Source organism: Anopheles merus, chromosome 3L (assembly GCF_017562075.2).
Source record: "Anopheles merus strain MAF chromosome 3L, AmerM5.1, whole genome shotgun sequence".
Taxonomy (NCBI): Eukaryota; Metazoa; Arthropoda; class Insecta; order Diptera; family Culicidae; genus Anopheles; species Anopheles merus.
This window is the reverse complement of record NC_054085.1, coordinates 34,194,612-34,207,141: the sequence shown is the minus strand read 5'-3', so window position 1 is coordinate 34,207,141 and position 12,530 is coordinate 34,194,612. Positions and strand designations below refer to the sequence as shown.

General features: G+C 40.4%; 2 protein-coding genes and 1 non-coding gene across 14 annotated transcripts in view; 2 read left to right on the top strand and 1 right to left on the bottom strand.

The window, feature by feature from the left end:
- LOC121598524 (atypical protein kinase C) overlaps positions 1-5,681 on the top strand; it is a 104,739-nt gene extending 99,058 nt beyond the window's left edge. For 10 of the 12 annotated variants that reach the window (XM_041925516.1, XM_041925519.1, XM_041925518.1 and 7 more), the window contains one exon: positions 1,907-5,681. The gene's annotated coding sequence lies outside the window, so the exon portion shown is untranslated. Of the gene's footprint in view, positions 1-140; positions 950-978; positions 1,062-1,906 lie in introns of those variants that run through there. The other 2 variants (XR_006005587.1, XM_041925513.1) reach the window with 2 other exon arrangements.
- Positions 5,234-6,642, bottom strand: LOC121598528 (fas apoptotic inhibitory molecule 1). The gene is made up of 3 exons (XM_041925525.1): positions 6,240-6,642; positions 6,085-6,134; positions 5,234-6,007 (listed from the first exon to the last, which is right to left on the bottom strand). Exons 1-3 carry the CDS (start codon positions 6,640-6,642, stop codon positions 5,843-5,845), a joined length of 618 nt encoding a protein of 205 aa, XP_041781459.1. The 3' UTR covers positions 5,234-5,842.
- A 1,628-nt stretch (positions 6,643-8,270) lies between these two features.
- On the top strand, positions 8,271-8,352 carry Trnas-cga. Its single transcript has one exon. It is a non-coding gene; the product is annotated as a tRNA-Ser (tRNA).
- Positions 8,353-12,530: the final 4,178 nt, after the last annotated feature.

Here is a 12,530-nt window from a genome sequence, read left to right as displayed (position 1 = left end):
TTTCATTCTCTCTATTTCTCTTCACTTCTCTCCGGTGTGTTGTTTCATCTTACATCGTCACCAACCACCGTTCAACCACTATCATCATCACCTCACCACTTCCAAACCCTCCTTCCAACACCAACTTTATGTTCCGGTAGTTTTGAGTGCAGAGAAAATCAGAATCATTTCGGTACACTAGCTAGCGCAGAACGGAATCTGCTGAAGCGGAATCTCACCAGCCAACCAGCAACAATCGTAAAGCTGAAAAAAAAATTCAAAGCATCTATACAATTTTGCGTTAAATTGTGCTACACTAGTTACATTAGAAGAAGGTTCTAAGTCTTAGAAGAAAAAACAATGAATTTAAATTAGAAAACCAAACATCTCGAAGCTTTCCGTTTGACTGACTGATAAAGATAGCTACTACTACCACCACTAGTACTACTACTACTACTGCTACTACGAGTAAGTAGTGCTTACGTTTCAGCCATGGAATGCCCTGTAGCTTCAATACAAAACCGTTTAGCTTGCAGTTTTAAAGTTGTTTTAAAAATTGTGTTGACTTCACTAACTACTTTTTCGTGTCACCACCAGTGTGTTCAACCGCTTCGACTCTATCTCATAACCGATTCTATTTCTCTGTCTCTCTCTCTCTCTCTGTCTCTCTCTCTCTCTCTCACACTCTCTCTCTCTCTCTCTCTCTTCACTTATTACTCAAATTACTGTTTTAGTGTCACGTGTTGGTAGGACATCAGAGAGTTTTACTGTGTTTGTTGTACTACTAGATAGTTTTTCTCATCTTCGATCGTTCATTTTTGTTTAAGCGTGAATAGCATTACACATTATGATCATTGGTTCTATCGATGTGCCCCTCCGGGGTTAATATACTCGAAAGTGTTGAAAAGTTCGTTTTGTATAATAATATGTTTACGATTTTTCCTTTACGTTTTGTCGCCACACCGTCTCTCTCAACAACGAACAATCTAATCGAAACAGTTTGACCGAGAGATGGGATTAGTTTGCATAGTAAATGACGAGTAGTGATACATGCACACACACTCACACACGACACGTTCAAAGTAAGTGTTTCCACTACAGAAGCGAATGATGCTCATTTGTCATCGCCTAGGCCACACCATTCAGCTATGCCGGTCGCGCCACCAATGTCAGACATTTGCTCGTTTGTGGCTTATGACAATGGCTTCGTTTGTGAGGCGTAGCTTTCAGCTGATATTCTTTAAATTAAATTATGGACTTATTTAAATTGAAATGTATGAACTAAAATCTATGCTTTCGGCTATTGGTTTACACCATCAGTTAAAGCTACCCCTCATTGCTTGGCACTTTGTGAACGTGTTTTCCTACTTATTGTTACTGTTAATCGTTGCATGTCATCATCTTGCTCCTCTCACGCCTAAGCTGAGACATGATTAAAGTGGTTAATCGCAAAGTTTAATTGGCTTTCATTTAATTTTCTCATATGTATTTGCTCAGCCGTGTGAATGTGTTACTCTTTTGCACCTGAACGTTGATTTTATGTTGAACAAAAACAAACGCCTTCCTTTATTTATTGTGTTTTACTTAGGATGTACTGCAGCAAGCACCTGTTCACGTTCTAGCAAACTTTAACGTTACGTTTAATTATGTTCCGTGTCACAATGGAGAGCTTGTCTGCTGTTTTGATTTACGCGTTCTATTTCGTTGCTGTTATCACAGTTACTACCGCCCCAGATTACCTATCAATATATGCCCCCTTGGAAGTTACAGAACTTTAAATCCTCACCCAATATGCGTACACTATCTCTCTCGCTCCTCTATCTCTCGCGTTATCTCTCTGTTCCTTTTTATCGAAATCGTAACTTGCTTTAAAGCCCCCGGAATCTAATATGATTTTCCTTTTTATCCTGCTCCATTCTGCTTGCAGCTATACGGTGACGATTCTAGCGATTACGATTCCGTTGTGGATGAGCTAAGCATCCTTCAATTACCTCCGCCACCATCGAAGAGTTTGCTGCAGCACATGTTTTGCCTTCCATTGAACTAGCCACAAGTGTTGTAGCCCTCTCCGTGCAGCCAATCTGCAAACTCTTAGCCGAGTGAGAAGGACGGCACAGTGATGACAGCGACTACCGGGAGGAGAACGTCTCGATCCAGCAGCCCTCTGTGACACTGTACTGAACCGACAGAATCACTGCGCAACCTTAACCACGAGAACAGGAATTACTTCAGCGATGTGTTTGATTTTTAGGAGTTAGCTAAAATCGCGTTCTTATATTTTTGAGTACTTTGCGCGGGAGATGAAAAATAGATCCGGATTATTTGGTTTTGCGGTCAAAATGAGAGATAGAATTGGTTGTTTTTTTTTTCATAGCGTACAGTTTTTTGTGGTCAGAGAAGTGTCTATGTGTGCATGATGCGCAAGGGAAGCTAGAATACATTCCATTCATAAATTAGTAGTTGAAGAAATACAGCTAATGAATAAGATAATGAAACATAGTAGCAGTAAAACTGATTGCTGATCAAAAACACAAACGCAAGCGCGCTGGTTCGATGACGCTTATAGGAAGTGCGTATCATTTCCTTCCTTTTCTCACTCTCTCTTTCTCTCTATTTCTCTCTCTGTAATATCCATTTCTGCAACCATACCGATGTCGTTAACCTATACCACAGTCCCATTTTGTAACGTTTATTATCTATGCTTTGTATTTTGTATTTGTACTACATTGAAGTGTTTTCGCTGCAAAGAAAGATAGGAAGAAGTTTGAGTAACAAAAAAAAGTGAAACTACAACGGCAACGGAGCGCAAGCAGTGATGAAACGAACACGAATGCATGATCCGTGACAAAAAGAAAAAGAAAATCCTTGTTCTAGAATAACACAAGGCCAGAATGGAAGAGGAAAAGCAGAAACAAAACACTACAACCTCTAGCATACTATGGACACTAAACATATTTAACAAGAACTTATCATACAAACGTAAAAGAGAGTTTCAAATTCAAAACACGAACCCCCCCATACTAAATCAAACAGTCGCCCTGGTGCATCATTGTATTGCAAAAAAACAAAGAACAAACAAAAAGAAGATGTAACGAATAAAATCACAATTGCTATGTAGAATTATAGGCGGTTTTGCGATAAACGATGATGGAATGGAGAAAAACAAACAAACAAACAAACAATTTAATGATTCCGCTACTCCTTGCGCCAAGTTTGCGAATATTAGTAGCGCGTGTTGGCAACGCCTGCACGTGGAAGCGTTTTGTTTCCAATTCTTCCTCTCACTCTCTTTCTCCGATGCAAATGCGATTCGTGTTCGGTTTTGTTTTTCGCGGAGAAAGTGCATGACTACTGCGAACGAGCATTAACCACGTATTATAAACAAGAATAGTTAAAATAACAAATCAGAAGCATGTTACAAATGATAAAAAAAAAAAACAAAAAAACATAACAAAAGTTATACACAATTGCACAGTATCGTTAACAAAAGTAGTAGAATGGTAACCAAACACACAGACGAAATACAAACAAACAAACAAACAAACAAACAAACACACATACATATACACACACCACGGCTCCAGCAATTGATCGTTAATGTGCGGTTAATGTTGATTAAAGAGAAGAAGAAAACAAGAAAACAAAGGTGTGATAAAGGTGAACAGATGATGCTTATGAGGGCATAAAGAAAATGGGTTGAAAAATCAAAATTGATTCAAAGCACAGCTAACAAGCGCACTACTCAGCGAGAATGGTGTTATCCGTGAGGTGTAGAAGCTGAAGTGAAGCCACAAGCTAGAAACGGGGGTGTTTAGGTAACAAATTTACTATTAAGAATTACTATAACTAAAAGGGCGCTAAGAAGAATGAGAGAAAGAAGGACACACACACACACTGTGTAGAATGGAAAAAAAACATAACATCGGCTAACAGCGGCGTGCGTAGAGGTGCAGCTAACTACTAATTATCCTTCGAAAAGGTAAAATGCATTAAGGAAAGGAAAGAAGAAAATTTTAAAAATTTTAGACAAAAATTAAAAGAAAATGCGTTGAAAGCATGTAATAGTGCAGGCTGCAGACTAATGATCAGATTCACACGAACTGCTGAAGAAGAATGTAAAAGAGGGGAGGGAAACGAAACAGCCCGTTCCTATTCCGGTATGGTACTGGCGTGTTGGCGGGTGAAGCAGCCAGCAGCGTTCGTCGTATGTAGTAGTTGTGCCCGTTTTTTGTACATGAGTTCCCTGTATGATGGCAGTATATGATAGCAAAAATTACACAGATATAAAATGCAACAAACAAACAAAAATCCAAAATTCGTAGTAGAAAAAAGCGCACTGCAAACAAAACAGAAGAGAAAAAAAAATAGGGAAAGGCAAAAAAACATTTAAAAGAAAAAAATGCAAAACTCACTGATATAAGGATATATTATAGTATGTGGAGGAGATAGGCAGAAAGCAAAAGTAATTCTCTTGAAGAGCTGTTTGGCACTTTGCAGCAGCGTTTGTTCCACCCTTCCATCCGGATTGTTTTGAATGAGTGTTGTGAGTATATTTCCCCGTTTGTTATTTGTTTTGCATTTAAAAAAACAGCGAACTCGAATTAGATAAAAAAGCAGCAAATCGGTGTATCGGTTACGTCCTTCAAATCGAATTGTTATTAAAAATCCTATTGACTGTATTCCCTATTTCGTGTTCGTAACAAAGAGCTGACAGAGCCTGAATATTTATCGTGACTTGTTTTAAAAACGGCCCTCCTCCCCCCTCCAAAGGAGAGCAACGTTTTGCTGCAACGCAACCAAACTGAGACGAAGGTTTGCAGTATTTTGATATGATTGTTGTTGGTGATAATACGTACGATTTTTGAATCGACATTGTTTTTCTCAAAATCTGTGTAAAAGAATATGTTTTTTCTGCCTAATAGAAACGAAAACTAAAGGATAGCGCCAGATGAACCGATCACAAGCGAGAGCAGGGTAGAGAAAGCGAGACACCACACCTTTCTTGTGTAGAGTATAACGGAATCATCGAGCAGAGAGAGAGAGAGACCTATCGATGTGAAATGTGTAGTAAGAATGGGTTTTTGATTTGCATTCGTTACTTATTTGGTTCTATTTTTTAACTTTCCGTTCCAGAATAGGTACTTACGTTTGTACTTTTCTTACATATTTAACAAATGATTTCCTGTCGGGGTTAGCTCCGTTCTTTCAACGTGTACGTTACATTACCATTCTCATGCAGCAGCATTTTTTGTCTTGTTCTTCTTCAAAGTTTAGTTTATAATAAGTTACTTTTATTACTAGCAACGATATGCATACATATTATATTACATATAAAAAGCTACACAACCGATTCAGTATCCGACATACATGATGTATTTAATAGTATTTTTGCTTTTTGCGCACTTAGGGTAAATAGTTTACTGTGTGTTTCTTTTTTTTATAGCAGCAATTTTTGTGTTTTTTTCTGTATTTCTTTTTATCCAACCATCTTTGATCCAAACCATCTTCTTTTTTCCCGTTCTTATCTCAACTTCCCCTGAATGAGATTGTGTGTGTTTGTTTTTCTTTCATTAAAACATACCCTGTTTAGCCCAAAAAATACGATTAACTTATAACTGAAACACACACACTAATAACACAGGAGCGGAGAAACAGGCAGTATCGAGGGAATAAAAATTAAACTTAAAAGAACAAAAAAAAAACAAAACAAAACAAAAGAACAGCAACAAACACAAGGATCGCTGAAATTGAAACTATTTCAAATAAAAAATTATAAAATCAATCTTCTATGCCGGGGGCAGCGCGATCGATCGATGGTTGTGAAAACGTCCGAAAGCTCTCGCCTGCTTTGTTCGGCTACCGCTTACGGTACCGTAGTCGTCCCACCAGCATCGAACACTTCGGCACCGTTCACTGTCAGTCGGTGAACGATGCCTTCCCGCTTGTTGCCGCTGGTTCGCGCACTCAGCACGAACGTGTTGCCATCCTCCAGGAACGTTGTGTCAGTTCCGCCGTCAACGAATTCTCCCTGCGGAAGCAAACGGTTCAAACAAATGGTATAGAACATAGAAAGAACGCCCCGTAACAACAAAGTGGTGTACGTACGTTCTCTTCGATAAGCTTCCCGTTCACGTAGATGTTGAGTGTATTTTTTTCTACCAAAAAAAAAAAAAAGAAACAAAAAACAATCCCATCAATTCATGCATTTCTATTATTGTTTGCATTTCGTTGTAGGAGAACATTCAATGCCTCCAACCCACCAAGCACAATCCGGTAGAAGTTATCGCCCAGCTTCGCTTCCCACGTTTTGAGCGCTTTCGCTTGGCTCTCCGTGAACTGCTCGTACGATTTGCCGTCCACGAACAGGGAGTAGCTGTACCGGAATCCCGGCATCGGGTCGACCCGTATGATGCACCGCTTGTCCTCCAGCTTGAACATGTCCTCGCCGACCAGCTTGAACATCCAGTCGCGCCGGAACACTTCCTGCTTGTCGATCCACAGCACCCGCTTGCCGCTGGCCGTACCGTGCTCGAACTCGATCTCGTACACCTTGCCGTACATGGGGACGCGCCACCGGGCCACCACCTCGCGGTGCGGGCCGGCCGCCCCCTCCTTACCACCGAGCGGTGGAATGTTCGACAGGATGTCGGCATTGTTTAGCATCGTGGAGGGTAGCAGGGTGTAGAACGTTATTTTGAACGAATTGTTGTAAGGCGTAGGAGTAGAAGCAGACTATAGTGTTGCCATTTTACCCTGTTGTGGGAGAAGATAACAAACTATTCAGTTTAAAAATTATAAACCTCATTTCATAGGGTCTTTATAAAAGTCACGTAAACAAACGCACGTGGCCCTTTAAATCGATTTTACATGCTCGATTGCATAAGGTTACATGGTTTTCGAGGTTCGTTGTTTATCGTGCCGTGTTGGAGCAGTTTATAGCTGGTGTTAAAGTGGTGTACAATAAAGGTACGCCAAACGCAAAACGACCTTGCATGACAGGGATATAAATGTGCACACTCCACGTGTAACATGCTGTCGGTGGTCGATGATTGAATATCCTTCGCACGCTTCTGTGTAACGGAACGGCATCCAGCTCACAGGGACTAGTAGTGGGCAAAGGCGATGAGCGATTGCAACGAACCAACAACGAATGTTGAGGTTGTTTTATTCTTCCTCACTTGCGCCAAAGTAAAAGCACTGCTTTGAGTTCTGACGTCGTGTGTGCAAGCTTTCGCGCCCATGTCAGTTGCTGAAAGGGCAAAATTATTACAATTGCAAGGGCACACGCACGCATTCCAACAATATCATATGGTTGTCTAGAGTGACGAATAAATCAACACACAGGGTTGTTTGTGTTTTGTTTGTCGTGAAGGATGGATAGCATTGAGGCTCATGAATAGGAGTTTGTGTGTTTATTTAACGAATAACAATTTACAATAGAAAGATAGAGCCTTAAAGAGCTTGTATGGCAGTTTGAATAAACGAAACAAGTAACTCATGAACTGCAATATATTTTCCTATTGAGAAATGTTTCTCATTTTCTTATATAACACATTTCATCATTTGATTAAAATTCGAAAGTGATTAAAGTAGTATATGCGATGCGATGTACAAAATATCGAACAAAAGAAAGCACTAATTAGGATGAACGATCGCGATAATGAATCCGTTCCAGTGATTTTCTCGCGTTTGAGATGAACTAAAATGAATGATACCTGGATGACCTGGATGAGACCTTTTGGATAATCGGAGAGCATCTAACTCTGCAGGCCATAATATTCCTCTCCAAATCATGTCTGCCTCATCCCTTTATCTCGTACAGACGATGTATTTGCTGCTTTTATTAAGAGGAACAAGTGATCGTTGTTAATGCAACTTAAGCTCTACTAAAACTCGTTTCAGAAATATCTTCCAACAAAGCAAAATCTATCTTTTTTGTGTAGTCTCCAATTTAAATAAAATAGGGCCGAGTTATGGGTCAATATTTCGTTTTTTAAATCATTTTGTGCATGTTTCACAAATAAACAGCGCTTTGCTTTTGCACTGTGACACACTGTTGTTGGTATTAGAATAATTAAAATATTTATTTTCATAGCAACCATGCGGACTTAATTCAATTTATTGGCATGCCGACGGTACCAATATTCAATTTACACGCTCTGTCGTGAAAAATTAATCATTTTCACGCACACACCGGTCGCGCAATCACGGTCGGAACGTTTTAGTTGACGCACCACCGCTTGCTGGTGGTAATTGAGCAAACCTGCTTTTAGCGCCGCCTCCTTCACGAAGCAGTCGTGGCCGAGTGGTTAAGGCGTCTGACTCGAAATCAGATTCCCTCTGGGAGCGTAGGTTCGAATCCTACCGGCTGCGATGAAGAGATAGTTTTTTTCTTCTCACAAAATTTGATCGTTACTTGTTGGCCACTTCTCTTCTCTGCAATTACACTCGAACTGTTTTGTATTAATCCAATTTTTTTTTATTTGATTCAATTAAAACTGTAACTGCTTGCATAAGGTTGCCCTTTTTTCCACCAAAAACACAAAACATTCTGCTCGTTTTCAAGCTCAAGTTCAAAGCGCTTTGTTACTATTTACACCTCGATCTTGATTTATTAATTCCCTCCTCACGGCTTTTTTCCTCTTCAACTTCTTTCATCACTCGTATTTATTTCCGTACCTTCGAAGGGTCGCTCCGAAACTGTCGCGACTCAACTTTAATAACTCTTTAACAGCTAAACTGGTCGGAACTAATCCTTTCCGCGGGGCGAACGAATAAGCCACGAAGAGAAACACAGCACACACACGTTTGTTGTTCACGCGTTCCACCGACCAACTGACGTGGCGTGGTGGCCCAGTGTGGAGTTTTAAGAGGTCCTGTGTGTTCAGCCCTCGCGGGAGGGGTTGTAGTGTTTTGCTTTATCGAACCCCCTCCCGAACGCGCACCGGAAGCTATAGAGCCTTTTCGGGTTTGAAGGGAAACATAAAACGGTGGTGTGCTCGGGGGGGTTGGTTAAAGGATGTTGCCGATGGCATGGCGGTAGTGTCGGTAGCTATCGACACAGCAACGGTGTTTGCTTCGTGGGTGGGGGAGTATGGGTGGCAGTACCACAACTTGGCTGGCAGCATGAAAACACAAGGATCGATTCCACTATCAGCACGTTTAGGGTCACGGGGGCGCAGAGGACACGAAGCAATACTGGCGCTAGAAAAGTGTAGAAGTTTACAGTGAGTGACGTATAATTGCGACAGTTGATTGAATGTAAATAAAAAATTTATTGTTTAATAATTTTTAAATATTATATAAATTTTATTTCATGCTAAATAAAATATAACAAATAAGGTGCTAATCCATCTTTGTTTAATAAAATAAAGTCAAAGGTTTTTAAATTATTTCCCACACTGTTCCTCCATGCGCTCAGTGGTGGGCTCAAACCTCCCCATGTATTTCCTAACATTTATTAATACCCGTTTCGAAAGCTGCATAAAACCATGGTTCTATGACCCCTTCCCGTGCCTTCCTGATGGAACCCTCCATCCCCCTTCCCCCGGGGGAAGTGTAACGATGAATTTTTGGAAGCTTTATTTCGGAACGTTCCGGCGGCACTGCCCGAAGGTTTGAACGGTTTTGTATTGGTTGTTATGAAATCGAGTACATGTGCAAGAATGCGAGCCTTTCTAGGTCAACGGGTGGGCTGGGAAATGAGAAAGAAGACAAAAAAAGGAAGGAAAGAAAGTGAAATTTCGGCATGTGCAATGTTTTGCAACAGGATTGCAGTTTGATGCAGTCAATGGAAAGCGGATTTTTTGTTGATTCTTTTAGAGTTGCAATTGGGATTGTTGGAAACTCAAATCCATTTTCAAATTTGATATATTGTGCAGTTAATTTTTTATATTTTGTTTTGCTAATTTCAACGGTATCCTGGTGTATTGGTAAGGTGTGAATTTAATGTTGTGGTCACTGCGTCGTTGTCATGGTTATTGCAGTCGCTGTAAAAAGCTAAAGAGGGTGAAGGCCACAAGATGTGTGTCTGTGTGTGTGTCGATGGAATAGTCCTGTTGAAGACCCTGAACTTGACTGATATGAAGTGTGTGATCGGGAGAATATTTAATTTGTTGTATTGATTTTTGTAAAATGTGTTATGCTTCTTTATGGACAGTGTGGTTTTCTCTTTTCTTCGTTTGGTTCTAGTTAAGTTGTAGGTTTTTTTTTGTATCTAAGGTAATTTGAATTAATATTTACATATTTATCAGTATCAACTCGTATGTGTTGAATTCATTTATTTTTTAGTGTTCTTTTTTCTATATTTAATTAATCATTTGGGATATCTTTCATTAAAGTATTACTGGCTGGTGAAAATTTGTTACGTTTAGCATACCTTTAGGCGCTTAGCAAACGAGGACAATTAGTTTCTTGACTTTCACGTTGCTTTACTTTGTTTTACCTTTCTACGCCATTTTTGTTGTTGTAAATCGAGTTCAACTGCACAGACAAATTTATTAAGAAAAAAAAACATCTTTCTTAATTAGCTCATTCACGACAGAAGCGGGTAAATAATTAAAACATTTACCCTAGCAGTGTCCGTGATTAAAGCATAGGAGCTTCTCCTTTTTTTGCATAGGAAAACAATCCATGCTCCCAACATTAATGCCAGCAGCAAAAGGACCATCAACCGCCTTGCCGGTGGCCACCGTTTTGCGGTTGCACGCTACTACTATCCTTTCGCGCGGCACGCCCGGGGAATGTCATCGCGTGCCGTGCCCCAATCGTGAGCAATGTGTAGTAACAACAGCAAAAAAAAAAGAAACAAAACCAAGACATAACTCTTGCCAGACAGTATCGTAAGCCTTTTTTGCTGCTTGCCTGCTTGCCTTTTTTGCTGCTGGGAGGCGGTGGGCGTAAAGACAAAAAGTTAATTGTGAAATAGTTTCGATTCGGGAATAGTTTTATCTGTTGAGCTTTTTTTATTATTATTACGAGCGATTTATAGCTCGTGTAGCTATTCTTCTTACCACAGCACGGCTTGATAAATCTAATGTCGAACGGTGAGGCCATACTTGGGGCATAAAGAAGGACATATCGAAGGGACATCATGTCGAGCATGGTGATGGGAAGCTCGTTCGCAACACGGTTGCAAGTGGGCGAAGGTTTTGGATGGTGTCGCTGTCGTGAAGTTCGCAATGAATGGTACAAGGATAGCATTGATAGAAAAGAATGACACACAGCCTTGCGAACACAATTGCCTTTTCGGTATGACGAGTTCAATATTCATTCAAATTCAAAAGAAAGTACCTAAAAGCTTCTTTATTCTATGTCCATTCGCTCGACAGTGTGCCACTGTGTTCGATGAGAAAAGAGGGAGGAGCTACCAGTACATCGATTGCATACTTGTAGGCGTTTACGCTGCGGCATAAAATTAACGTTAATAAAAGACCTTTCAAAGTGTATTTTTTGCAACACATGTAGATAATAAACTTCAAACTAAAATATGATAAAAATATAATATAATAAAAAAGATAAAATTTATAAATAAAATTATGGAAATAAACTACTTTACTTTTGATTTACAATAAAATTATTATCGTTTGTTGTAGTAATTTTATTCCAAAACGTCTCACCTTGGCCGTGCATTATTTAGCTGCTTGATATTATTAAAAAAAATCCCAACCCAAACTATATATATTCGAAACAACTTTCCCATCGGAAAGACCGAACCGAAGGACGCGGGAACTCGGGAAAGGTGTGAAATGTCAATAAACAATAAATCAATAAAAACAGACCGATCAAAAAGGCGAACAACCGACGAGCATAGGCACAAACAAGAAACCTTAGCAAACTTTCCCCCGAGTCCAAATCCGTACGCTGGCGCAAACGGGGAAATTTTAAAGGCCGCTCGTTATGCGCTTTGTTCAACAAAAGCCCCTGGTGCCTGGCGCACAGTAATTATGGAAATCCACCCGCACCCCGCACTCGGTTTGTCCCGCACTCTGAGCTCAGGTACCCGGGAGGGAAGAAGGCCAGCCATAAAGCCAAGCCAGGGGGAAAAGCCGGCGCTTCCTGTGTGTCAATGGATAGATATGCGCATAAAATATGCAAAACTGTGCGTGCATTTGCTCTGTTCCGTTTTTAGTCCCTACGGGGGAAGGGAGGAAGCTAACGATCGTCAGAGACAAGCTGGCGATGGTGTGAGACACAAACGAGATGAGGCGAAAAAAATGGCATTTGCAAGGAGATGAGTTCGAGGAAAGTTTTCCTTGTTTGTTTGCTGGTTACTTCCTCTTCACTAGAATTGCAAGGTCGTTTGTTTCCCGCTGTGGGATAACCCGGATCTTTAAGCGTTTGCGGGTGGTAGCGTTTCCTTTTTGACCCAAAGGGCAGCGATTGTGAGCATATTTTTTACATTTATCGCTCGTTTTATCCAACTCTGCAACGTTGATAGGAGCCGCTGATGAAGGAATGAAGGCTCACGCTGTGCTGCCATGTGTTGATTATTGTTGCAGAGACTTCAATTGAATGTTAAGCAGGAGAGTCGTTAAACATAATGTGTTAAA

Bases quoted from the DNA above. Each gene is read 5' to 3' on its own strand.
- LOC121598528 (XM_041925525.1), bottom strand. From the start codon at position 6,642: ATGCTAAACAATGCCGACATCCTGTCGAACATTCCACCGCTCGGTGGT. The intron at 6,135-6,239 runs GTGGGTTGGAGG...TTTTTTTGGTAG, and splicing joins CTTCTACCGGATTGTGCTTG to AAAAAAATACACTCAACATC. The intron at 6,008-6,084 runs GTACGTACACCA...TTGCTTCCGCAG, and splicing joins GGAAGCTTATCGAAGAGAAC to GGAGAATTCGTTGACGGCGG.